The sequence below is a fragment of the Cynocephalus volans genome, chromosome 1, assembly GCF_027409185.1.
Source record: "Cynocephalus volans isolate mCynVol1 chromosome 1, mCynVol1.pri, whole genome shotgun sequence".
NCBI lineage: Eukaryota > Metazoa > Chordata > Mammalia > Dermoptera > Cynocephalidae > Cynocephalus > Cynocephalus volans.
In genome coordinates, this window is record NC_084460.1 from 48,592,409 (window position 1) to 48,617,631 (window position 25,223).

The 25,223-nt window shown below is 37.8% G+C and overlaps 1 protein-coding gene across 2 annotated transcripts in view; it reads left to right on the plus strand.

The window, feature by feature from the left end:
* The first annotated feature begins 1,233 nt into the window (after positions 1-1,233).
* DOK5 (docking protein 5) overlaps positions 1,234-25,223 on the plus strand; it is a 169,070-nt gene continuing 145,080 nt past the window's right edge. For both annotated transcript variants that reach the window (XM_063102212.1, XM_063102203.1), the window contains exon 1: positions 1,234-1,538. Coding sequence is in view for 1 of the 2 variants with exons in the window: in XM_063102203.1 (XP_062958273.1) it covers positions 1,473-1,538 (66 nt within the window). In the remaining variant the exon portion in view is untranslated. The remainder of the gene's footprint in view (positions 1,539-25,223) is intronic.

A 25,223-nucleotide genomic window follows, 5' to 3' on the forward strand; every position in this document is an offset into this window, starting at 1 on the left:
CTCTGACCAAAGCTCATCCAGCCTTGATTGTGTCACCTCCAGTGAACAAGAATTGACTAATTTCTGATAATCATTTTGCCTTCGTGGACAGGGTGATGATTAGAAAGATCTTCCTTGGAGACCAACCAGTAACTTTTCTCCCCAGTGACATCTGTCCTTCAGGAGAGGTATAGGGAGGTGTCGGGTGGAGCAGAGCTGGGCGCCTTGCCTACCTCCCTTTCATCCTAGCTCTGATGGCAGCCAGCCGTGTGACCTGGGGCAAGTCCCAGGGCTTACTCTTCTGAGCTTCAGTTTCTGTAGAATGTGGATGCTAGTACCTAATTCATTACCAGCGTTAACAAGATTAGCATAATGCCTAGCAGGCAGGTGCTCAGTAAACGTTAGCGGGTATGCTGTCAGGGGCAGGTGAGTGTAAAATTCAGTCCCTCTTAATCTTATTTTGAAGGCAATATCCCATAACGTTTTTGAGAGTGAGCTCTATTGCCAGGTTAGGGAGGTTTAAATACGGGCCTGTTATTTACACAAACGGATACCTGCCCCCAAAGGAGCAGGGGAGTTTAAATGAGTTAATCTATGAGAAGGCCTTAGAACAGTGCCTAGGTAGCCATATTGATAACTACGACGGATTTATTGAGCACCTACCATGGGCCAGGCTTTGGGGACACACTTACAATGAGGCCAAGTCTCAGTCCCTGGGAAACTTACATTCCAGCGGGAAAGACAGGCTCAAACAAGGAAAATATGGCACATGGTACACAGAGGGCTGAGCAAGGAAACCCTAAGAAACACTTAGCTTAAACCATGACAATATCCCTCTCCTCACATGCCAAGGTCAAGGCAAACCATGGCAACCTCTCCTCCCGGACACGCACGCACAAAACATCAGCCCTTCTCAGGGCAAGGATCGGGACTGAAGGGAGAGGCGGGGTAGGCGGCGGCTGGAAAAAAGTGAAATTTCCTGTCCTCCTAAAAATAAGCCACCGGAGTGAGAAGAGAGGCAGGTGACCTCGGCGGCGGTCCGCAGCAGCGGGGGCGGGCCGGGGCGCGCTAGGGTCAGGAGGGAGGTGGGGGCACCGGGAGGGGAAGCTGGCGGGGAAAGGTGGGCGGGAGGCGAGGGCGGGCGGGTGGCCGCGGCCCGGCGGGCGCTGGCACCGAGCGGCTCCTCCTCTCCGTCCCCCGCTTCCTCCCGCCTCCTCCGGGCGGGCTGGCTGTGCAGTCAGCTGACGCCGGCGCTCCTGCCTCGCCGCCCCGCGCCGCGCCGCGCTCTCCGCGCTCCCCCAAAGTGGCTGCCGGCCGGACGCCCACTTTCGGGGTTCGGGGGACACAAAGTGATGAGCGCCTTCTAAAGCCTCGCCGAGCAGCCGCCGGAGCAGCTCCGCCTCTCACTCCTCGTCTTGACCCTGCCCTCAACCCTCCCCAAAGCCACTTAGGGTCCGCGCGCTTGGGGAAGGGGGTGTCGCCGGCTGTCTGGGATGGCTTCCAATTTTAATGACATAGTGAAGCAAGGGTACGTGAGGATCCGGAGCAGACGCCTAGGGGTGAGTATCGATCGCGTCCTTTTCTTCTGTTCGCCCGTTCGATGGTCTTTATCATCAGCCAGCATCCCTGGAGGGTGGAAGGAGGTTCCCAGACCGCGCGCTGGCGAACCGCGCTGCGGCTTTCTCAGCCGAAACCCGCGTCTGCCGGGGCTGTCCCTGTAAGGCCAGCGTCTAGGTTTGCAATGGATCTATCTTTATCTCTCGGGTGACTTGGCTTTCTGATGGTGGCCGCATGTTCGGCTTCGGTGACCACCGGAGCCCATCGACTCGAAATAAATATTTCTCGGTAGCCATGGGAGTTAGAGCCGGGAAACCCGGGCGGGGGTGCTGAGCCTGCCGGATGCCCCCCGAGCCCCTTCTTCCCACACGCCGCCAACTTAACTTTTCCGGGGGAGCGATCGGCTGGCTGAGAAGGACACACATGCTCCGTGTGACCGAGGCCAGCGGCCCTCTGACCTCAGGGAGAGATTTCTGCCAAACCAAAGGTCCCTTCCGAGTGCCGGTCCTGGACAGTGACTCACCGCTGTCTCAGGTGTTGGCAGAGGCGGTGCGCGCTGGCCTCTGGCCAGGGCCACCTTCGGGTGCGTAACCCGAATCTCATTTTTTCTTGTCTTTAAACCGGGTCGTGGATTTCTATTGCTGGAATACACATTGGAGACGCGCTGGAAGGTTATTTAGTGCGGAATATAATACCTGGCATAGATCAAGTGGCCCCTAAATATGCACTGAAAAAAAAAAAAAAAAAAAGAGTGAATGAATCTGAGGGCACTTGGCGACAGATATTGACACAGGATGGCCCTTTTCTTAAAACTCCCTGTTGTTTGCCCCTTTTTCTCTTGGCTCTTTGGGGGCTTCCTTCCTTCCTTGGAGCGATTGTGAGGGAGTTCTTGAGCGAGGAATTCTTGAGGGAAGGGGAAGATACTGGGATGATTTTTTCCCAATACCTCATTTCTCTTTGCCTGTGTCAAGTGTTGTTGCTGTTTTAGTTGATTGGGTGTGTTTTGGCCAGGCACAGGGGGTGAGAAGGGGGCGGAGAAGGAAAGTTTACTTTGATGATGCCTGAAATAATAATAATGTCAGTAATGATACGGAATGACCCTGTTGAGGGGGAGTGATACATTGAATATCTTTCTCTACAAATATATGTCATTTGGTATCTTTGTCTTATTTGGTCCTTTGGACTTTTCTTATGTGCCAGATAATTTTACTGAAAATTGGAAAGAAATTTTGAAGTAGTAAACTGAGCTAGGGAAGAAAGCCTGTTGGGGAGAAATATCCGTAATTATTATAAAACCCTTGCCTGCTTTGTTTTGGTCATCCCCCCCCCCCCCCATGATGTTACCATGTTTTAGCAATTATGCCCTGTATTATTGTGAATATATAAATATAGGATTAGGGAGAAATGTAATAGAACTAACCCGTTTCTATCTGCTCTGCTAAAAGTTTCTTTGGCTTCCTCTTCTGCTATGCAAAGGTTTTTGTCAGCAAGAGCAACCATTGTTGGGGTACCTAACAGAGTGACTTCTGTGAGGGCAAGAAATAATAGGAACTTTTTGTTTTTGATAACCTTATAGGCCAGCTGACTTTTACAGTTTTAAAGGGTGCATTAAAAAACACTATTCTGACTTAGATTTACTCCATCATGTCAATTGAGGAAATTGGTAAGTTACATCCATTCTGTGTTACGGAGCATTTCTATGGAAAGAGAACATGCATTATTAATGCACAAAATATGAATTATTTATAAGGATCAGAGTTTATGCCAAATTGTGACACATGGTGATTTATTTGAAAAACTCGTTACCATCACCCTGCAGTTTGTGGTAATTTAGTTTTTTTTTTTTTTTAAATATTATTACAGTTAATATAATGTAGTCCTATGTGTGTGCCAGCATTTATGGGCAGATATTTGAAGCAGAAGGAAGGGACATATAGTTAGTTTGCATTTGTTTTATATTTTACAGTATCTTGGTTGCCACTGAGCAGTTTACTTTCTCAAGATTTATTTATTTTTTTTCTGTCTTAACACTCAAGTAGGTTTTAGAATATTATTATGATTATTGCTGGTGGAGAGTGAAGGTAAAAAATGTGATAAAATAAATCTAGTCTTATTTGTTAACACTGGTTTTATCACCAGTTAATTTTTTAAAATGTTTGTATGAGATAATTTACAGGGAAAACTGATTATGTAGCTGTCAGAACAAATGCAAACTAAAGTTTTAATGGAGGCTGCAAGTAATGGTGAAAAGGATGATTCAGGGAAATATCCTAGGGAGCTTCTGTCCAAAGTAAGGAATGTTAGTGGTATTAATCTAGGCTGCATACAGCCTAGAACAACGTGCAATATGTATACTCTGAGAATGTGTGTAAATCTCAAAGAGAGGTAGGGCACTTGGTGTGGCACAAAGCAGGCACTCGGTAAGTACAGGTTGAAATATGCACTGAACTGTATAGCGAATGCATGGCCTTGCAATTCATAACCTCTGTAGGAATTAATATGACTGGTTTTATTAATGGAACCCAGACAAGCGTCTGTGGATTATAACCATGTTTGTGATGGTTTATGATCATGCAAGAAAACATTTTATGGTAAGCAGCTGTTGTGCCAAGGAATGCTTCCTCGGATTTGGAAAAAGTGGAGAAGGGGACAAATTCTGCTTCTATTACTCGTTAGCCCTATAACTCTTGACTTTTCTTGGCCTCGATATTCTAGTCTGTATTATATTTAATGATGTTCTTGGGAGCATTAAATACGATATCTGTGAAAATGCAGTGAAAGTACAAAGCATTGATTCTGATTGTATTATTTTCTTTAGCATAATTAAAAATGAGTTAGAACTGGTGGAAAGATACAGGGATTATTGATTGCCTTATCTCTTTCTATCTAGAAGGGTCCAAAGGCAATGAAAGTTCATGTTAAAATGTTTATGTAAAAGTAAAAGTTTATGCATGTATATTTAAATAATTGTTCAGTGGGACAGGAAACATTCTAAGAACATCCCCATTTAAATGGGTCACAGATAAGTGGTAATCTTCAGCTGAGATCCTAAACAGTTTAAATAATTAAGCAATCAATTATGTATAGACTTACTCTTTTATTTTAAGCATCAGAAAGCTTAATGAAATCCACCTTAGTTAACTCAAAAGTCTCTATATCTTCACATCGGCACACCCCAGCTTAATCTCCATTGGTTCATTGAGATCTCAGACTGTGTCCTGGGTGCAGTATTTGTTCAGGAATGCCGATGTTACTATTTGGGGGGCTGAGGGCAGGGATGGGGAACAGCTGTATATAATTAATAGACCAATCCAAAAAAGGCACTAAACTCTTCTTCTTAGATGAGTGGTGAATCAGGCAATTTGCACATCGTTAACCCGCTGAGTATGTGACTTAGATGGCATCACATAGGAGCCCTCAGTTCATTTCTCCCCTTGTAGTGGAGACAATTTTCTAATCACTAATTACTATGGCTTGTCCACAATGCAAGGATTTATCAGCTTGGACTTTGTATTAGTCTGTTTATGTTGCTTATAACAAACTACATGGATCTGGGTGATTTATAAAGAAAAAATTTATTGCTTATAGTTTCTGAAGCTGGGAAGTCCAAAGTCCATCTGGTGGTGGCAATGGTGACCCAGGGGTCTCACATTGCAAGATGCTGAAAGCAAAGGAAGCAGAAAGACAGACTCTCCTCTTCTTTTAAAGCCCTCAGAACCACGCCCCTGACCACCATTTTTAATCCATTCCCTATGGCATAGTCTTACAATCCAATCACCTCTTCAAAGCCCCAATTTTCAATTACCATAATAGGATTTCCCTCCCTCTTAACAGTCACAGTGGGGGCTAAGTTTCTAATACATAAAACTTGGGAACACAATTCAAGCTTCAATGAGTTTTGGGTGAACATAATTCAATCCACTACAGACTTCTCTGAATTCCACTCTGGCAAGTTCTCCAGTCTACTCCACATTTCCACTTGGATGTCTAACAGATATTTCAATCCTAATGCTTCCAAACCCTTTCATGCATCTACACCTGCTTTCTTAGTCACCTGCATCTCAGCCACTAGAGGTCCCAACATTTTGGTTGCCTAGGTATTCATCCATCCATCCATCCATCCATTAATCAAGTAATCAACCTTTGGTGTCATTTCTCTCTTCTCCCGTTATTTCTCACCCCCTCAACCAATCCATCAGGAGATTTTGTGGGCTCTATCTTTGAAATGTCTAAAATCTGACTCTGTCTCACGCCATCCACTGCCACCACCCTCGTCCAAGCTCCCATCATCTCCTCCCTGTAATACTGCAGTAACTTCCTAATTTGTCTCTCTTTTGGTACTCTTGCTCCCTTCAGTCCATTCTCAATACAGCAGCCAAAGTGATTCTTTGGAAATGTAAGACAGATCATGTTGTCTGGCTCCTGAAATCACCAATGGCTTTCCATGCAATGCAGAGCAAAAGCCTTAGAACTGGTCTTGAGAGCCTGTGCTGACTCAAAACCTTTTCTCTTGCTATTCCCTCTGCTTGGATGCTGTTTCTCCAGGTAGCTCCTCCTGGTCACCCCCTCCCCTCCTTCAGCCTTTCCTCAAATGTCACCTTCTCAGTGAGACCTTTCAGACCATCCTAGTTTATTTTTTCCCTCCCTCTTCCCCTCTATCCCTGCCCTTTTTTTCTCCCTGGACTTATCACCACCTCATATATTAGTCTGTATATTTTACTTATTTGCTTTTTGTCATTATAACCCAAAGAGCATGTTTAGTTCAGGAGGGCTAGAATTTCTCTCTCTTCTTTAATCATAGCTATACCCCAGTGCCTAGAACAGTGCCCAGCACAGAGTGGGCACCTGATGAAGATTTGTTGAATGAATGAATAAATGAATGAATAACTCCATCTCTTTGTAGTGGTTTAAGAGCATAGACTCTGACATGAAACTGTGTTAAAATCCCAACTCGATAATTGGTTGGTATGTGACTTCTGTTGAGTCATTTGATATTTATGAGTCTCAGTCTTCTGTAAAAATAGAGAGACTCTTATTACCCACCTAATAAATGATCATTGTAAAAAGCTTAACACAATGCTTGACACAATAAAAGGCCAATTAATGTTTGTTACTGCTCTCTCTTCTACTACTAAGTGCTGTTAGAGGACAGTGACACTTAAGTAGCTATTATTTTCACAGTTTTACTGCAATAGCTCTTATCATTAAAGAACATGTTGTTTACTTAGGAAAACAAACTCAACATTTGTGAAATAGTTAATGTACAAGCACCAATATTGCTTGTCATTGATGGTAGATATAGAGGGAATGTTCACCTTTATAAAAATTTTCACTATTCTTGTATAAATGACAAAGATACCAAGTAAAGAGAAGTACATTCCCATGTAACTTCAATTTGAGTGGACTCACTGGTCTAGGAGTTATTTCTGTTAATATCGGGGTCTTTCTCTTGGATGGTAGAGAATAGATATCAAAAATTGGTCAGTTAATGGCCAGATTTTAGGAAGAAATATTTTCCGACTCTTTCGTTTCCCTGTTTTACCTGACCCAGTATGCCAGAGAGGCTTTAATATTTCATTTAGGGCTTTTAGATTTAGATGTTTAGGAATCTATGCATTTTTATATGGCAAAGTCATAATCATAATATGAAAATCATCAAAGTAGAATAAGCTTATCATATACATCATTACGTATGTATATGTACACACACATGTGCACACACAAACACATGCAACCATTCACTGAGATACATGAAGTACTGTTCTTCCTCAAGTAAAAGAGGCTTTGGGATAACTTTGTCAGTAGTGAAATTCATGGTCACGTAGGCTGCATATCCACACACGTCAGTTACGCGTCCGTTAGGACGTCTTGGTATTTCTGCTCCAGTTGGATCAGCTTCACTGACATAATTTCCATGTCAGAAGCTTTTTTCCAGCTGGTATATTTCAGTCATCTTCACCCTGGTGTCCATGTGGATGATGTGATTAATTCTGCATAAATCCAGCCTTTAATCATCACAAAAATTGGTTTAGGCAAAGAATGGCCGATTTAGTGACTTTGTAGACATAAACCAAATGAGTGATATGATGATTTCCCACTTATCTGCTGATGTATTTTTTAAATGATATTTATTAGGAGACTGGAAATATTTATATTTTAAGCAGCTTTGTAATTTTTGTGAAGAATCATTATCTTTGGTACTTTAAGAATTTAGTTTTCATTTACGATATGTTTACTGCCATTTATTTTATCATTCATCAAATATTTATTGAGTGCTTACTAGTGTTAAGCTCAGAGTAAACCACCTTAAATAAGGTGGATACTGTCACCGTCCTCAAGGAACTGACAGTCTAATTTTGGACTTGTATCGTTAATAAGAGATTAATATATTCACTATAGTAAAGAGTGAACTAGTTTGAGTAACAGGTCAAATACTCAAGTGATGCAAAAGGTATCTGCAGGTATCTCTCTGTTCCATTTTTGGAGGAAGGACAGATTTGATTTTCCTCTTACTCTAGGAATTTGATCCTAGTGGAGTGGAATAAAAACTTTGGGGTTTCTAGGCCAAGAAGAGATAATTATGCCTCCTTTTCCTGTAACCTGTTCCTGTGGAATTCAAAATAAACACTCGAATTTAGAAATGCCAAAGATGTATGTGAAAATTGACATTATAATAACTTCTTTGTAGAAAGCAGATGACTAAATTTTGGATAAGTATTTGGAAGTTGTTTTTTGCAGTGTGATTGGGGAACTGTCTTTATTTTACTAGTCTCTGTTTATGCCATGGATCCTAGAGAATGTAAATGTTAGCTGTGTGTATTGTGTTCTTGAGTGGAGTTCTTAACCAGACTGCAGGGATAGGATGTAGAAGCCTTTTTTGAGATGATGCTTTGTAGCTTTTATCATATTCTTACAGAGGTTGGGACCTCCCCACCTCAGGCTCTTCCCCCTCTCATCCTCTGTACTTTCCAAAAGGTTGAGAACCACTGTTTCATTTTTTAAATTAAACTTTTGATTTTTAGATAATTGTTTGTTTACATGCAGTTATAAAAATAACACAGGGAAGATATCCCATGCGCTTTACCCAGTTTTCCCCCAACGTTAACATCTTTCAAATTTGTAGGACATTATCACAACGGGATACTAACATTGACACGGTTAAGATGCAGAACACTTTCCTCACCACACGGATCCTCTGCGGTGTCCTTTCATAGCTGCCCCTCCTGCTTCCCATTCCCATAACCCTTAACCCCTTACAACCCCTAATCTGTTTTCCATTTCTACAATTTTGTCATTTCAAGAACGTTTCATAAATGGAACCATATTATATGTACCTGTAAACTTTTGGAATTGCTTTTTTTTTTTAATGGTTTATGCATATTGTTTAATGGTCACAAGAAATCGTGTTTTAGTTTCCCTGGGATTCATCCAGATCATTGTATCAATGTTTTTTCCTTTTTCTTGCTTAGCCGTATTCCAAGGTATCTTCTCTCATTTTGTAGTTTTCTTCATCCTAACAGGGTCTTTTGCAGAGCAATTTGTAAAATGTTGAAGTATGATTTCTCACATTTTTCCTTGTGTGAGTCATGCTTTTGGTACGAACTTTATCCAGCTTGATATCCCAAATACTTTTTCCTATTTTTTTTCCACACTAAAAGTTTTAGTTTTACCTTTTACACTTAAATTCATCATCCATTTGTTGATTTTTGTGTAAAGTGTGCATTTGATGTCAAGATGCACTTTTTTTTTTTTTTTTTTTTTTGCCTGTGAATATCCAATTACTCCAGCTCCATTTGTTGAAAGGCTGTCTTTTCTTCATTGAGCACTTTTATGTGTATCTATTGCCGGGTCTTCTGTTCCATTGCTCTATATGCCTATATATGTGCAGCAATGTGTCGATATATGTCCATATCTGCAACTATAAAATAAGTCTTGAAATAGGTTAGACTGATTCCTCCAATTTTCTTCTTCTTTTTCAAAGTTGTTTAAGCTATTCTAGTTCCTTTGCCTTTTAATATAAATTTTAGAATGACATTGTCTATAACTACTAGAAATTTTGCAGTGATAAAGTCTCATTTTTTTGTTTATATTTAATTGATTTGATATGTTAGTTTTTCTGTGGTGGAAATAACATGAGTTTGGAACTCACACTTTAGTTTGGATTTCAGCTTGGCCACTTACTGGCTCTCTGGCCTTGGGGAAAATTGCTTATTCTTTCTGATCTTTAAGTGAGCATAATACTACACTTCTCAAAAAAGGCAAGTACTCCAGGCTTTTAATCCTGTGCCTGATCATAGTAGGAGCTCAATGCATGGCCCTAATATTGATTTTTACTTTTTTATCGGTAAGAGGTTGAAACGATATTTGTGGTTCATTGTCTGTAAGAACCGCGGACTGCTAGAGATTAAGTCTCTCATATCCCAGCAGAAGATCATGTCTTTGGTGACGAAAAACAAGTACCATTCTACCTTCTCCTTGCTGTTGACTTCAGTGATATATTTTATAACATCAGGTTTATTTAGAAGCCACTAATGCAACACTATCTTAGAAAATACAGTGTTAAATATACTAACACAATGACAGACTTTTGATTAAAACACTGGCAACAACGTTTTTGCCTATGACCTCTAGCGGTGTTGCCCAAATGTGAGAATTATGTCTGGAGAGATAATTTTAGGGCAGTAAACAACATTGAATCATAAAATAAGAAAAAGCGTTACATGTTATTCAACATATCTCAAAGAGTTGATGACTAATATGCCTTTTAATAGAGAGAGAACCATCCTTAGGTGCAGAATCTTCAGGTTAACAGTATCATATTTCATTGTATTAATTAAGGTTATATTGTATTAAATTTTACACTTATCTTCAAGTGTTACTGGTTTTCCATTTAAGATAAGAATGTTTGCTTCCTTTTTAAATAAGCTTATTTAATTTAAAAAGTGAAATAATTTAGTAGATGATTAGCTTATACTGCCAGTATTACCAACAAGTGGCAAAAATTGTGGAGGCAGGCGGTGGAACACAGACAGTTGCATGACTGAGGTTTGGAAAACTCAGGACCATTGTATTTATCCTTTTAAGTAGATTTTCTAAAATTTCTTCACATATACCTGCCATATGGCTTTATTTTATACTAATACCTTAGAATTGGGCCCTAAAACAAAATCTCATGTACCCGATACCATCCTCTTGTGGACCTTCCTCTGATATCGCCATAGGTGTGTATGCCACCTCTCACACAAAAAACTGTTCAACTTCATCTCAAATTTGCCCAAGCCCCTGTCTTGTCTTCACTTCATCCAGATATACAATGAATATTTTAGTGGTTAATAGAAAGAGAAATTAGCATGTCTTATGAATGGACTAACTCAAATTAAATTTAAATGCTAGCGTTGAGTTATAACGTTTACAAAATTCAAGTTTAACTGTTTAGGAGAGCAATTAAACTCTTAAAATGGATTTTATTATCTTAACATCATACATTAATTCAATAAAAAAATTTATTTTCATATCCTTTAAGAAATTATACTTCTTTGAATCCCCTAGCAAAATTGGTTCTTCATCTGAACAATTTCTCAGTTATAAAAGATTTCCATCTACCAATATGCAGATATTTGGGCTAATCTGTGAAAGAACCACTTAAAATTTTTTTTAATTGATGTATGATAATGGTACATATTTATGGGATACAAAGTGATATTTCAATACATGTATATAGTGTTTGATGTTTAAATCAGAGTAATTAACATAACCATCACCGCAAACCAACAGTGTCCCCAGATCTTGGTGTTATCATGACATTAATCTAGTCTTCAACATCCATTAATTCAGATGTAAAGTGTGGTGTGAAGTGAAGTTTGAAAGGAACATTTTTGGGGGAGTTTGTTCCTCGGAGCGGTCTTAGTCCGTTTGAATCTATCTTCTCCATCAACCTCTGACTTTTTTCTGGCTGGCTTTTTCTTGGTAGCCATATTCCTGCCTCAGAAAGACCAGCTCTGAACACCACAGTTAAAGTCACCACCTCACATCTCTCTGGAACATTACCCTAATTTAAGTCTATGCATAGGATTTTCTGAAAATTAAATTTCTTATTTTTTGTGCCCCTTGTTTTTATATATATACTCATGTGTGGGTATATGAAGATATATATATATATATATATATATATACACACACATATGATATATATAAAACATGGATAAGAAGACATAACCTATGTATATAATACATACATATATATATATATATATATATGTATTCTATCTTCTCTCACTGGTATATAAGTTCTGTGCTAGTATGTAAGTTCTATGAGACCAGGGACTTTGGGTATCTTTTTCACTGCTGTCTCTCCAGCTCTTAGCCCATAGTAAATGCTCAGTATTTGTTGGTTGAATGTATGGAAATACTTCAGGTCAGAATAATGGAAGGGGATATTCAGATGTAAGAAGATTAGTAGACAACTGTACCTATATCCTAGCTGATTTTGTTGTATATTCTATGCTGAGTGATAGGATGTTGTAGAATTTCCCATAGTTGCTGTTGGTCTGAAATCTGGAAATACAGCAATTAATATGAAAAGGTTGAATTGACCCACTTAAAATTAAATTTTATTTTATTTATTTTATTATTTTATTTTTTTGGAACAGGTAATATGTACACTTGGTACAAAATTTGAGTGTAAAATGTTTGTACATTGAACAGGAAGTTTTCCTTTCATCCCTGTCCCTAAGAATCATCTAGTTCCCTTTTCCAGAAGCAACACTGTGAATATTTTCTTCTGGAATAGTCTCTATATAAGTAGTTTTGAGTGCGTTCGAGTGCATGTGTAAGTGCACATGCATGTATGTGTGTGCATGTGCAATATATAATTATATATTCTCCCAAGCCATGGTTTTCTTATTTAGCAATATACCATGCTTTTCAATAATTGGATAGGATTCCACTAAATGGATATATCTTATATATTTATTTCCTCATTTACTCATTTTTCCTTTCTTCCTTCTTGTGTTTATTGTTAAATATGTGCATAAAGTAGGTGTTATTTTTCTGCCTGTTTTACAGATTATGAAACTGAAATACATGAGGTTAAGTTTTTGGCCAAGTTGCACAGCTCTATGTGGCAGAGGCTGGATTTGAATCCAAGCTGCGTCTCCTTTGTGGAGCATAGGGGTAATTCTCTCTATACATTTTTTCTGTTACGAACAGTGCTGCAGACCAACCCTCATCACACCCAGTGGTGAGCCTCTAGGTGAATAAATTCTCAGAGGTGGGACTTATTGTTCAAAGGGCATTAACATGTAAAATGTTATGAATGTTGTCTTGGAGGGTGTTCCCCAGCAATGTATGAGAAAGCCCGTTTCCTCTTGTCTTGTAACAGAGTGCTTTGAGAGCTTTTTCAGTGTTTTGCCAATCCACTAGGTGAAAAATGGACTCACTTGTATATAGAATCTCTTAAGCATGAAACTTGAGTTTTTGGCCATTTTATAATTACAATCTTTTCAGTTTTGATATTTAAGAGTGACATTTACTCAACTTAAAAAGTAGTTATTAAGTGCGCATTTAGAAACATATAAATCATGATTTACTTTCTTTAAAAAAAAAACCTTCCTGGGAAATGGTTATTTGGCCTTTTTCCCCCTAGAAGATAAGATAAATTGTATGTTAACTGTGACTGTATTTATCTTTATTCTAAAAATAAAATTATAAAATTGAAATTTTGATTACTATGCATTGGGTGAAAAGGTATTCATTGAATCAAATGAATACATATTGGCTCATATAGCCCAGCCTATGTTTTTATTAGTTTGGTCAATCTTGTAAAATGCTTCAAATATGTCTAGCTGGACAGTAGGGGTGGGGGATAGGGGGTGAAATGAATCTTTTTACTGATAGCTAGATCTAATTTCTGAATATTGCATTCATGTTGTTTCTAGATATTAAGAACCACAAGGCTTTGCTTAATCCAGTAGCCCGAACCTCTCTTTTCCTCTCTCTAAGCTTCGACCACATTAGCTCCTTTCTGTTCTTCAAATGACAAGCTTTTTCCCGTTTATATCTTTTCTATCTTATTTTACCTTTATCAGTTATGTTCTTTGTTGGCTGGCTCTTCATTCATTATCAGCTCAAAAGTCACCTCCCCAGAGAGCTGTGTGACCATCTAATGTAAGGTGGCATCCTTCAGGTATTCTCTGTCTCATGCCCTGTTAATTTCACTGAGGATCACTCCTCACAAATGAAATTGTTTTTTAAATTATTCATTTCTTTATTGATTGATCCTTCTACTTACCTTTAAGCACTGAGAGGAAGGTCTTTTTTTGTCTTATTCATGGCTGAATTCTCAGTGGCTGGAAGAGCATCTGAGTACATAGTAGGTACTCAATAAATATTTACATAAATGTATAAAAACCTGAAACAACATTATGTATGTTAAATTATGAAACAGACAAGTAACCCTTGTATAGAAGATACACGTATTCCTAGATCCCAAGAAATTTCAAAAGTTTTGTGGAATTCTATTGTGTGACTTCTCTTTGTAGCCCTTTTGCAGAATCCAAACTGTAGTCTTCAGGGAAGGCTGCACATGCAGAGGAGAGAGACCTGGCTAGAATAGAAAGGGGCTGATTTTCACCCAGTCCTGCTACTGGCCATCTGCTGTGACCAGAGCATGTCACTGAACTGCTCACACCTCAGCTTCCATTGTGGCAAGATGGAGTGAGAAATGCCCGGTCTTCCCCGTTACCACCTGTCTGCCTCTGAGCAGGAAGTGTGATGTGAATGTGATGGGCATGTTCAAGTACACGAACTATTCTATGTAGTCCCAGAGTGATCTCGCCAATGTCCCACCATTGGCTTCCTGAGTAGAAAATAGCAGAGGAAACTTGAGATTTTTCTCCAAAATTGCTATGAGTTGTGTCAAACCCCAAACAAGAGCTGATAGCTTTTAAAGTTTATTTACTTTGGATCACAAATGTGACCACATCTTAGAAAAGTTAAGTTAAATTTTTGGGAAAAGAAAAACAAAAATAAAAAGAAAGGAAGAAAGAAGGGAAAGAAGAAGGGAAGGAAGAAAAAAAGGAAGAAAAGGCTCATTCTGTCTACAAAAGGCCTACTCTATATATCTATACATTTATATACACATATGTACCATCCTTTGTTGTAGATAATTTTTAAGTAACTAACATTTTATATATTTTAAAAGTAATATACATATAATTGTATGTAACTAGTACTTTATATTACATGTACATGGTCAAGAAATAAATCAATGCAAAAAAAAAAACGAAAAATAGAATGAAGAGAAAATTTTCCTTCCATCCCAAACTGGTCTTATCTCCCAGGTAGAGCCATTCTTAACAGATTCTTGTGTTTTGGGGCAGAGATTTTTATGCATAGGTGTGCATAACAATGCATGTGTTTGTGTGTGTATGTATAATTTGTGTTACACATATGGGCTCATATTACATAATAGTTTTATATTCTCTGTCCCTTTTAACATGTGTTGGGACACTTTTCAAAAACTACATATGCCCAATTTTCATTTATTTGGCTATGCTACGATTTCTTTAATTAGTCCACTAATAATAGACATTTCAAGGTAATTTCCAAGTTTTGCTATTTAAGCAATGAAGTGGTAACATCCTTGGGTATACACTTATGTATATATGATACCCTCTTTCTAAGACAAATCCTAAAAAGGAAATTATTCTTAAAAAGTTGTGTACATCTACAATTTGATAAATAGTACCAAATTTCCTTCAAAGAGGTTGTACCAGGTACTCTTTGACCGACTGTGCTCATATGTACTTGTTTCTGCTAGTCCTAACCCAGAGTGTATTTAACTCCGTTCATGTGTATTTAACTTTTAAAGAATATTCTTGTACCTTTGGCCCTGGGCTCAATCCCCCCTCCTCGATTCTATTCTGCTTACGGCAAATTGAGCACATAAAAAAATGAAACCTTATTTTATCCTACCTTTACTTGGAATGTTCTGATGCCTTTTCTTTACACATTAATATCTCTGTAATGTACTCAAGACTCTGTGATCTAGACCCTGGTGTTCTCACCTGCTATGTGTCCTACTACCCTCCCCCAAATCAGTGCACAAGCAAACACAGCTCCCTCAGTTCCTCCAGTAGCCACACTCTCTTTCCTTGGTCACTGCCCTTTCACATGCTTTTTCCAAAGTTCTTCTACTTATCTTAGTTCTCTAATTCCTTCTCATTCTGAAAATCCCAGCTGGGATGTCGTTGATTTGGAGTTGCTTTTCCTAACACCATCCCCCTTCTAAACAGTGGAAGTAGCCACTCCCCACAAGTGGACATTAAATTTAAAAATTTCAAAAACTCAATTCCTTAGTCAGATGCCACATTTTAAGTGATAAATAGCCACATAAATAGTCATCAGTGGCTACCATATTGGACAGCACAGATATAAAATAGTCTCATCATTGTGGTGAATTCTATTGGACAGTGCTGCCCTATATTATTTCTTTATGACACTCATGGCCATTTAAAAATATATGTTTTGAGGGTATTGTTTTGATAATTTTACCCTCACTAGACTGTGAGCTCCACAATGGCTCAGTTTGTTCTTGCCTTGTTTCTTGCTGTTTTCCATATAGTAGGAGTTCAATAACTATTTGCTGAATGAATTAATGAATGAGTGAGTGAATTAAAGAATTCCTCCCAGCTTTTAGCTTTATTGCTGTGCCTTATTGTTCAGTATACCTTCTGGGAAGGGGCTGGATACTCTATACTTTTACCCAAGTTCCCTTCAACATTCTGGTTCGATAACTTAGCCAAACACTAATTCTTTCACTGTCCTCTGGGAATATTTAAACTTTCCTATTGGGCTCAACATTTCAGAATCTGTTGACTGACTAACTGTGGAAAGGTTGACCGTGATCCAGCTAGACCTGTGTGGTTGGCATGGTAGTGTGCCTCCCAGATCCCTATGCCCCTCTTTCAGGATTGAGGCATTTCTTCCCCCAGCTGCTAGGATTGACTGACAGCTTGCAGCTGGCCTCCTGCTAGCTCTGCCCAGAGCTACCTTGCCAAAAGTCCTTGGGGACTGCCCGCACTAAGTGACCTTTTGGGACAACTCTGAAATCATCCAAGTTCCTAGGTGGGGGTGGAGGATTTTTAGAGTTCATCGCTGAGAGTGCATCACGACTGATCTGTGCCCTGGACTGCCCTTCCCGCCAAGTAAACATCCTGCATGCAAATCTCCTCACAAGCTGCTTCCTAGGAAACTCCATCTGCAACAGCTTGGTGTGTCATTGCAAATTTGCAGCTTTAGCCCAGCCTTCTGAAGAGGGATCCGAGACTTTTTGCATGAATCTGCTTTAATTTGTCGGCCCATGTTCTCTCCCTGTACATTTCCAAGTAGTCTCAAAACTAAAATGGTTCTTTAGTTTAATTTTCATAAAATGGAAATATGGTGGTTTATTTATTATGTTGTTAAAGTGCCCCAGTCTTTTCAATAGATTTATCCATTGAATGAAAGAAGAAAATACCTTAACTGGTTCTTTTCATTGAATTTGGACTGGGTAAATGATCAGTATCAACTGTGTTTTTCTCTGGGAGGAAGAAGTTCCAAATAAACAGTAGGAGGATTTATATGCCTTAAGTAATATTACTTTTCTTGCTCGAAAAGCCTGATTACAGCTCTTTTCCCTGAGTACCTGTTTATACAACCGTAAAAGGGGGATTCTGGTTATAGCTTGTTGTAGCCAGAGGGAAGGAAAATGCTTTAGTCTGCGGATTTGATTCCACTTTAATCCTGAACAGGGCATTTGGCCATAAATAGCCCACTCACTGAGAGGTGACAATTTGATTTTTTTTCATAACTGTCAATTTCATTGGGCAACCGTGAATTTCTGAGGAACATTTGTATAATATATGGAGTTACAGAAGTCATGCTGACTGGCAGATGTCTTGAGATTGATTAAAGATTTAGAAGGAAGCGCATATCCCGCGTTGCTGAGCTACCTCTTAATGAGAGTGACAGTTTTACACATAGGACTGGAAAAGTTCTTTTATCATACAGAAATAAATTTCTGAAGTTAAATTCATTTTAGACAGAGATGCAAGATCAAGTGTGTGTGAAGGAGATTGAACGTTTTATTGACATTTAATTTTGAAGCTTAGTTTTCAGATATAGATGAAGTTGAATATTTCAAAGATGAAAAAAAGTACTTTTGTTAGACTAATTGCTCTAATATTAACTCAAAGAATGGGTCAGCTTCCTGCAAATTAAGGTCATGTATTCCAGGGAATTTGTAATTGTGATTTTAAATGGGCATTAGGCATGCAAAGTTAGAAATAGCAATTTCTCATTTTATCTTCCAACGGTTCAAACTAAGAAAAGCTTTGGCATATTAGTTGGAGAAAAGACTAATATGGAGAGTATAAGGGTTATTGAAAAAATGTTTCTTATTATTCTCTGACCTAGAGAGGCATTCAAGAGAAGATTGTATTAAATTTAAGGGATAACATATTGAAAGAACAACATCAGTTCAAGTTTTGAAATCAGAGGTGGGAAAAAAGAGCCAGCATAAATAGACATTCATAGTAGAAAGAGATTTCATATTAACTTGGCTGATCTCTGTATTTTACTGATGGGGAAACTGAGGCCAAGGGACGTTCATCACCTCTCCCAGGCTCTGGCCTCTTAGAAACCATATTTTTAAGCTGTAAAGTTTATGACCTAAAGGCATCAACCTCTGTGAGAGGTGGCAGACAGATCTTTCTATGCCAGTGATTTGCTGCCATTTTGGAAATGTTCCTTAACCTCTCCTTATTTCCGTTTCCTCCATTAAATGGTGTCAGTGATTATGGTTCTTGTTTCATAGGCATGTTTTGAAAACTAAATAACATAATTAATGTAGAGCATTTCATAGCTTGTAGGTTACTGTGAATAGCAGATTCTGAAGTTGCAGACCCTGCCTGGTTGTTCACTTGGATTCCTGAGTGACTCACGTCTCCAGGAACATAGTGAGCCCTTAACAGCGGGCCCTTAACCAGTAAACGAAAGCACAAACCAAAATGTGGACAAACTGCTTCATGCACTTTGTAGGCTAAAATTGTCATCAATTTAAACTGTCAATTTAAATAGTTTTGCATTTGAACAACGTACGGCTGTTTCACTCTTTGAATACCTATGACCAAACTCTGGTAACTGAAGTGTAAACTTGAGTAATGGAGGTGTTGCTGAGAGGCGTCTTTTAAAGGGAGGAGTGGTAGGTTGGAATGTGGTATAATCCATTGCAAGGTGAAAAATCATCCACGAATAAATTTGAATCTTCGTGTTTTGCTCTATTCTAGTTTACTCCACTTGCTATATCTAATAGAAAATTGCTCCGATACATGTACTGTGAAGTGAGAGGAAAAAAACAAGTGTCAGAAAAAAGAATTTTGGCACAAATGCGTGCACATATATATTTCTGCATAAGTATAATAAAATGAAGAAAGGAAAGGTATCTTTACAATATTGTGAAGTCACTCTGTTCTATTGTAAATTCACTCTATGAACTGGGCTGGATGGAGGCAAGGTGAGTTGAGTGGTTATTTGCTTTTTTATTTTTATGCTTCTGTATTTATTTATCTGTTTGTCTAATAACCTTATTTATTTGTTAGCTTTTACAATGTACAATCATATCATTTGTAGTGTAATAAAAACAAATATTATGACCTTAATTGTCCAGAGACAAGGAACAATGATTGGAAGATGAAACATTTTAGTGAACCCATTTTATTTAAAATATACTGGGCATATATTCATATATTGTGTTGTCCTGAAACACATTGTCCAATAATGTCACTGACATTTTCTCTCATGTATCTGTTGGGACCTTGGAGAGTGACAAATCATGTTCATCCATATGTATAAATTCATCCATTTGTCACTTTCCCTGTATATTTTATTTCCCTTTGCAGGAGAGGTATGTAGGTAGTATTACTTTCTGCACATTAGCATAATTATTGTCTTTGTCAAAAACATTTATAGGACATCTTGACAAATAGAATAAAATGTATTTTCTTTTAGTGACCATTATAATCATGATTTTAATTAAGAGCATTGATAACTCAGGGTTTAAGCCACATCTCTCTTACTGTCTTAAATTAGAGGATTGTTTTATTTTTTACATATCATATTAAGTTTACCAAGGGTAATAGCAGCTCCAGTTTGTCAAGGAAGAGAAAAATGGGATTTGGATTCATATGCTCATGTATTTAAGTATCATAGCTTAGGACAGGGAGAGACTGTGATCTGATTGAGCAAATGAAAAGGGGGAGTTGGTTCAAATTTTCAGAGTAAATCAAGCAGATTTGGAATTAAAATTTACCTTGATAATTTGTGCATTTCCAATTTTCTGTGTCACTTCGCAAGTGTTGGTGTTTGCTCTTGTGTACCAAAATTTCATTGAATAGTTACAAGCCATGATCCTCGTAAACTATAAATAAACTGTATAACAAACATATTTTGTTTAGGGCAATAATAGAAAGTGAGGAAGGAAAAGAGCATGTCCTGTTTTTGCTTAGTTTTAAAAAAGTTTGTTTCCAAATGCTAATATTTTTATAGATTTTGGCTCTGCAGCCAAATAAGGATTTTTCTGTAAAATAAAGCCATTCCAATTAACATGTTAATGAGGTCAGTTGTAGTGCAATTGTAGAAATATAGAAGTATTGGCAGAAGTTATGAACTGTATGAATTAGTGTTATGAGTTTGAATTTAATAATGGTGGGACACTTAATCATAGCTGGTGCCATTTGGCCAAGCACTTTATGCATGTACAGGGAAGACTTGTCCAAAGTCATATAGTCAAGAGAGATGTACCTAGAATTTGAGCTCGAATGCATTTAATTAACTTTTAATTTAATTCTCGGAAGAATATTTAATCATTGGTGTTGCTCCATTTAGAAGGAGAGTGAGGATTCTTACATGCCACACTAGGTCATCTGTATTCATCATCTTTCTGAATTCTCTCTTCTCTAGTCCTCTAAGGCATGTATTATGAGCTGTATTTAAGTTTTTAGGCAACCCAAGCCCAAAGAGTTTAGAAGTTGTCCAGGTTTACAGAAGTGGTAAAGGACTGAACAGAATTTGAATTTGTAATGGTGGTGCCAGTGTCCGTGCTAGTTCTGCTACTTATGCCTACCCTGATACAGACAGACCCAGAATTTTCATCAGGATGCCGTGTAGACAGGGAAGTGTATTGAATCAGGCATAACCCACAAAGGGTGTTCTGCTACCATGGCAGTCACTGTACTGCTATGGAGCCAACCATAGTGGGATGGTTACTAAGTGCAAGGAGCTCGGCTTCATTTACATTGTTTCTTTGGCCCATTTAAAAGGATCTCTGTGCGCATTAATAGGATTAATACACAGAGAGGTTCATTTATCAAGGTTACACAAACACGACACCCACATCTGTTGAGTAAGTGGACATATAGCATAGTGGTTAAATCTGGGTTTGAATTCAGCTCAGCGCCTTATGATGTATTGTCATTGTCGTCATTTTACAAATGAAGTTGGGGCTTGAAGGGGATGCACAGTTTTCTCAAGTGTGCCCAGCTAGTGGCAGGAGAAGACAAGGGTTCAAATCCATGCCTGTCCCTGCTTAATCTCTGTTATACTGATGTGTGTTCTTATATTCAACCCTTGTGATTTAAAAATTAGTAACAGGATTAATCAAATACCTTGAATTACTGCTCTAAATGGTCTCTCTTAGATATTTTCTTGAAATACTTCATTTACCTGATTCTCTGAAAATGAGGAAAAGCTTCAAAAAAAGTTGCTAATAAGGGAAAGAAGTAAAAAGTGGATTTTATGGAAACCGAAGTGAGTATCATATGACTGACTTGAAAAGCGATGGAAGAAGAGAGCAGCTGGGGCGTTTAAGCATTCTTTATGAGTTTATTTACTCCTTTAGGAAAATAGACTAGAGCTAAATTCCATAAACAGAATGTTTAAAAGGATTTTAATAACCAGAACATCTCATTCATTATAGTGAACTAAATTTGAACACTGGACACAAAGAGAATAGGAAAGACCACACTGATGCCAATACATGTTTTCCTTCTTTTTATTGTTATTGTTTGTCTGCATTTTCCAATATTTTTACTGTAATTAAAATTATATGAACCTATTTCTCCAAAAGAAAATTATTGTTTTAGTGTATCTCTTTCCATTTTTCCCCTAAACATCAAAAATGTTACATGGTTGCAGTTATTACGTATTGACAATATCATATCCTGTATATGTTTTTAAATGTTGAGTTACATTGTAAACATTACTCCAAATCTTTAAAACCATCATTTTGAAGTCTGTGATGCCTAGGTACATAATTTACTTGGCAGTTGAAACTTTTAAATTGTTTCTAATTACATAACACTCAGACTTGTAACTTTGACCATATTTTGGATTGTTTCATTGAAATAAATGTAATTATGAGTCTAGAGAGTTTGAATATTGTTATGGCCCTTGATACATATCACAAATTGACTTTCCTATGGGCCACACAATTTATGCTACTGCCAGTAGTATCTGAGGGGAGAAAGACCAGTTTCTTGGACTAGAAACCTGGCCATGAGCCACAGACGAAGCTGACGTTCTATTTGTTTTGTAGTCATCTATGCTCTGGTTACCGGATTTGGCTCAGGATCCCAAAGTAAGTAATAAAACAAAGTGGTACCTACAGCCCTCTGTGTATGTTTTGGCCCTTAGCATGAAGACATATGCAGTGTTTTGTGACTTCTATAATTTAGAGACTCTGTAAATTCTTTAACTCATCTAGGAATTTTATGATAACCAGAGAAAACTTATGTATGCACTTTGCAATGGTGAGTTGTGCTGTCTTTAACACATTAATAACTTCCACCAGATGATTTCAGTGAAATTTTGATTTCATGTGTTCCAAACCTAGAAAAAGGATGCGTGATATTGGTTTCTGAATTTTGATCCAATTTTAGTTTTTCAGTTAATACTCTGAATGCAATTTACTTGTTATACTTTCTAACAAGGGAGAACATTGAATTTAGTTTTGTGGCTTATTCCCTTTATTAATTATATTCCATTGATAAAGCTATCTACATCCACTGCAATGCTGGGAAGGTTAATAAAGAGAGAGTGTGCTTCTTTAGTAAGTTCTGCACTGAAGGAATGTGCACCTCTGGCTACTTGTATATGTATGGCACTATCAGAAACCACATTAACTATTGAGACCACTTTAATAATTGTTCCACCTAATCATTCTTGTAGTTTAAAACACTTAAGGCACTTGCCTTTATTTGTAGATCCATGCATCACACACATTGATTCATTTGTTCAATACCTTTTCATTGAGTACCTGCTGGGTGTAAGACTCAGTTCTTGGTAACAGCAGATAACTGATGAATCAGAGTAAACCAAAAATGAGATTAATGGTAAATATTGTTCCTGTGATATGCACTAACTTCATCAGTCATTTTAATATTATTGTAACCTTAACACTGTTTAATTAATGATTTTACAGTTATTCATGCAGCTCGAAATTCAAGAATTAAAAGTTAAAAAGGGTACACAGCAAAAACTCTTTCTTTCATCCTTTTTCCCATAACCATACATTTCCTAAAAACAGGCAATTGATGTTATAGTTTCTCATGTATTTTCCCTGCTATATTTCAGACATATATCAGAATATATATTATACATATATTTACAAATATGTGGTATGTGTACCCCATTTTATCCCACAAAAATGATATATATATATAGTATTTATACACACACACTATATATACACACACACACTATGTATATTATTCTAAGCATTACTGAAAGATCACCCTTATTCCTTTTTTTCTGGCAACATGGTGTTCCATTGTGTTGAATATTCTATTAATTTTGAATTCTCAAGTTTATCATCTCCTTTTTTTATTATTACAAACAGCACCACAATGGACATCTTTACATAGGCTTCTTTCTTTTATATTTTCTTCTTAATAACTGAATTGTGAAATTAAAGTGGAGCAAATTTTTATATTTATTGAAAAATATTTTTCAAATTATAATCTGGGAGTACTGATCCACCATGTATATAGAATGTTATATTATGTGTAAGAAGGAAAGGATAAGGCCGTATGTTTATATTTGTATGTATGTGCTTGTGTTTGCACAAGGAACTGAGAAATGTAGTTCCACGTCAGTGGCAGGGATTGGTGCAGGGGTAGGAAACAGAGAGGTGGAAGTCAGGCTAATTAATACATATCTCTGAAATCATTTTGAATTCTGAGCCACCTGAATGTGTGGCTTTTTCAGAAAAAATATCTATTTTAACTATGGAATTACAGACTAAAGTTTAATTCTCTGTTACGCTGACATTTTCAATATATGGATGCAAATGACATTTTTTAAAAATTAATTTTTTGGACTGGGATATCAGAAGAGTGACGTGAAATATGGGAAGTCACAAAGTAGACGTGGTTGTGGAACTTGTTCATTGGTTGGATCTAATTCAGAGCTTTGTTGTTTTTATCCTTGATTCTTAAAAAAGAATGGAAAAGTAATGATGTGTTTCCCAAACATCATTTACATATCCCCTGACAGTCCTTGTCATATCCGTGGATGACTTTTATTGTTACTTAAGTACTATTCTTCCTTTAAAATAATTTACTTTTCTTTTTGTTGAAATTTTAAAGCAGTACCATTAATGAAAAAACAATATTATTTTCCATAAGTAGAAGCTGTATTAGTTGGAATTCCTTCAGAGAAGCAGAACCACTAGGAGATACTTAATAAGGCATTTGTTTGGGGGATTGTTCCTTTCACAGCTGTGGGAGCAGGTGTACAGAGTCTAGGTGTGCCCGGTGCTAGAGCCTGATATCAGAAATGAAGATGGGCACAAAGTGGGGGGAATGGAGGACAAATGAACCTACGAAGATGGGCTGGAAACATCTGATTCACAAGGTCTTCAATCCACCTACTGCAGCAGTGGGACCATTTGCAAGGAGCAGATGGTGTCCATAATCAAGGAACTAAACAGATACCTGGCTCTGGTTTCTGTGGAGCCAAAGGAGGACCTGGCAGGTGCCAAAGAAGCTGTGGTCCAGCTGCTGCCCCATGCCAACCAGGAGGACTGTCATATCACAGACAATGTGCATGAGTTGCAATAGCATGCACTACACTGATCTTCCAAAATCTAAAAACAATGTAGGTGCTTCACTTCCACCTTCCAGATCTCATGATCCACACTAACTCTCACCTAGGCAGGGAAGAATGGCAATTCTTTGAAAAACAGTTCCAGCTTCAATGAGTTGACATAATATGAACCCAATGCAAAAAATAATTATAAAAATACATACAAAAATACATAAAAATAAATACAGTGAAAACTAAACAATATTATTAAATTCTAATTAGACACATTGCTCAATGAAGGCACTGAGCCTGAGGCTTTCTCTTTGTTGAAAAAGAAGATTAGCAAGTTATAAAGAGGGTTTAAAACTATTGCTACCAACTGAATAGATTGTACTCCCTGACTCATTCAGAAGGATTGACATGACAAACCGGAAGTCTTTCTCACTGTGAGATTCCATGTAATTTATTGTCTCAATGAAAGATTTGTTGGCTTTTGAAATGGTGGATGAGAAACAAGCATAGCTCGGCTCATATTTCAGGGTTTGTTGGTTACCTCAGTATCCACT